This window comes from Symphalangus syndactylus, chromosome 14 (genome assembly GCF_028878055.3).
Source record: "Symphalangus syndactylus isolate Jambi chromosome 14, NHGRI_mSymSyn1-v2.1_pri, whole genome shotgun sequence".
Taxonomy (NCBI): Eukaryota; Metazoa; Chordata; class Mammalia; order Primates; family Hylobatidae; genus Symphalangus; species Symphalangus syndactylus.
The window spans coordinates 82,412,463-82,414,389 of NC_072436.2; the positions used below are offsets into that span (position 1 = coordinate 82,412,463).

The following is a 1,927-nucleotide window of genomic DNA, read 5'->3' on the forward strand; positions in this document are numbered from 1 at the left end:
GTCACTGATAACAGCTTTCTCCAGTTAAAAGATTAACGACGTGGTCCGATGACTGCTGGAGGTAAGAATTCAGAAAAAAGACATAAGGATGGAGGAAGAGAAATTCTAGAAAACTGCCTAATAGGGCTTCCCAGAACTAGAACTTCCCTTTATCACTTCTTAGAGCTCAATGACACCATTACTTCAATGATGTAATAGCCATTCTGGGGACTGTCTTTATGTCATCATTCTATTTTTTTTTTTTTATTCACTAATACATTTTGTGTTCTCTAATTTAAAATTACCTTTTCATCTTGCTTGATTTTCCTTCAGCTAAATTAGAAATTTGTAGTTTTTCCCCTAAAAAATTCAATGGCATTCTTTCTTATAAATTACATTCTCTGATTTTCTTGTCAGCCTGCTTCAAGGAAACCCATGTGTTCAAAATGCATGCTCGCAGTTTGCTCCATACCAAATGGTTGTTTAATCCAAATATCTGAGCAGCAAATTGAGCTGATCCTTCTGGAGAAAGTATGGTTGAACAGCCAAGACCACTGGGTAGTCGAAGAGAAGACCACACATCCTGAGCTCCCCAGTCTGGTGTGAGGGGAGGACAGCTGATAACTGGATATGCAGTGTTCCCAGACATCACTGGTCCCAAACCATTTCTTCTGCCTGCCACTGCCACAGATACAGTAGGAATGCCATCCCCTTCATACTCAGCTTTAATCCTCAGAGTTTCATCTGGTCCTTTATGTGCAGATGTTACTCGAAGTTCACATGGAATGCCAAAATTTCCACAGGCCTTCTTGATTTTTTCACAGTGACCAAGATCAGAAGTAGAGCCCATCAACACTACAACCCTGCACTGACTTTCTGATTTCAAAAGCAACTCTACTCTCTCTGCAACCCACTCAAAGTTTTTCTTTACCATTTGGAGCCCTTCAGGAGTTACTTCTTTGAGGTCCCGATAAGACTGTTTGTCTTTCTGTTGGCTTCGATCTCCTGATGGCCAGAGTCTCCAGGAATCATTGTCAATAACATCAGCAAGAACAATTTCTTTGGTGGTTACATCAACACCAAATTCAATCTTCGTATCAACCAGTGTACAATTCTGGGGCAACCAGGATTTCTCCAGTATTTCAAATATAGCCTGTGTAGCATGACTCATGATACTCACTTCAGTCTGGCCTATAACAAGTCCAGCAAAGAAAAATTTTGCAGCAATCAGCTGTTCCTCAGACCACTGTGGGTGATTATTGGCATCATCATTGAAAAACAACTCCACTTTAGGTGGGTAAAACTTACATCCTTCCTTGACACCAGGATTTCCTTTGAGAAAAGAACCAGTTGCTATTCTTCTGCAAACCCATTCAATTGGAATCATTTCACACTGGGGTGCAATGAAAGCTGTCTCCCCACATTTTCTGGTGAAGGCAGTTTTAATACCTGCTTCCTGTAATAACTGAAAAATACAACTGGTGATTTTATTTGAGATTGCAGCTTTTCCTTCCAGGTGATTCTAGCTGCATTTCCTGCTGTAATCTGGTCCTTGGACTGTAGGAGGACTTTTCCTGGACTATCGATAACAATTCATAGACTTCTTTTGTTTTACCCTCATACAATTTTTTACCAATGTTCAGTACCTCAGCTGTTGCCATTATCCTGAGTGGGCTGAGGGCTGCGACCGCGCCGGGAAGCGAGGATCATTTTAGAATGAAGAATCTTTGAGTCTCTAAAGCAAGGAGGTCAACAGACACAGGCTTTGGAGTTCAGTTCTCCTGCCTTCAAGTCCCAGCTCTGTCCCCAAGTAACAACGCAGACTGAATGAACAGGAGTTCTTTCCCAATTATTGGGACTTCTAGAAATTAGACATATTTTACAATACACGTTTTCTTCAGGACATTGTTCAAGTGAGACCAAGAATGAGAATAAATGAGTAACACGT

The 1,927-nt window shown here is 41.0% G+C and overlaps 1 protein-coding gene across 1 annotated transcript; it reads right to left on the reverse strand.

Moving 5' to 3' along the window:
• Positions 1 to 265: 265 nt before the first annotated feature.
• On the reverse strand, positions 266 to 1,701 carry LOC129462621 (bifunctional phosphoribosylaminoimidazole carboxylase/phosphoribosylaminoimidazole succinocarboxamide synthetase-like). Its single transcript, XM_055242742.2, is given in 3 exon segments — positions 266 to 1,503; positions 1,506 to 1,563; positions 1,566 to 1,701. Coding segments are annotated over 3 exon segments (1,272 nt in total). The 5' UTR covers positions 1,641 to 1,701; the 3' UTR covers positions 266 to 364.
• Positions 1,702 to 1,927: the final 226 nt, after the last annotated feature.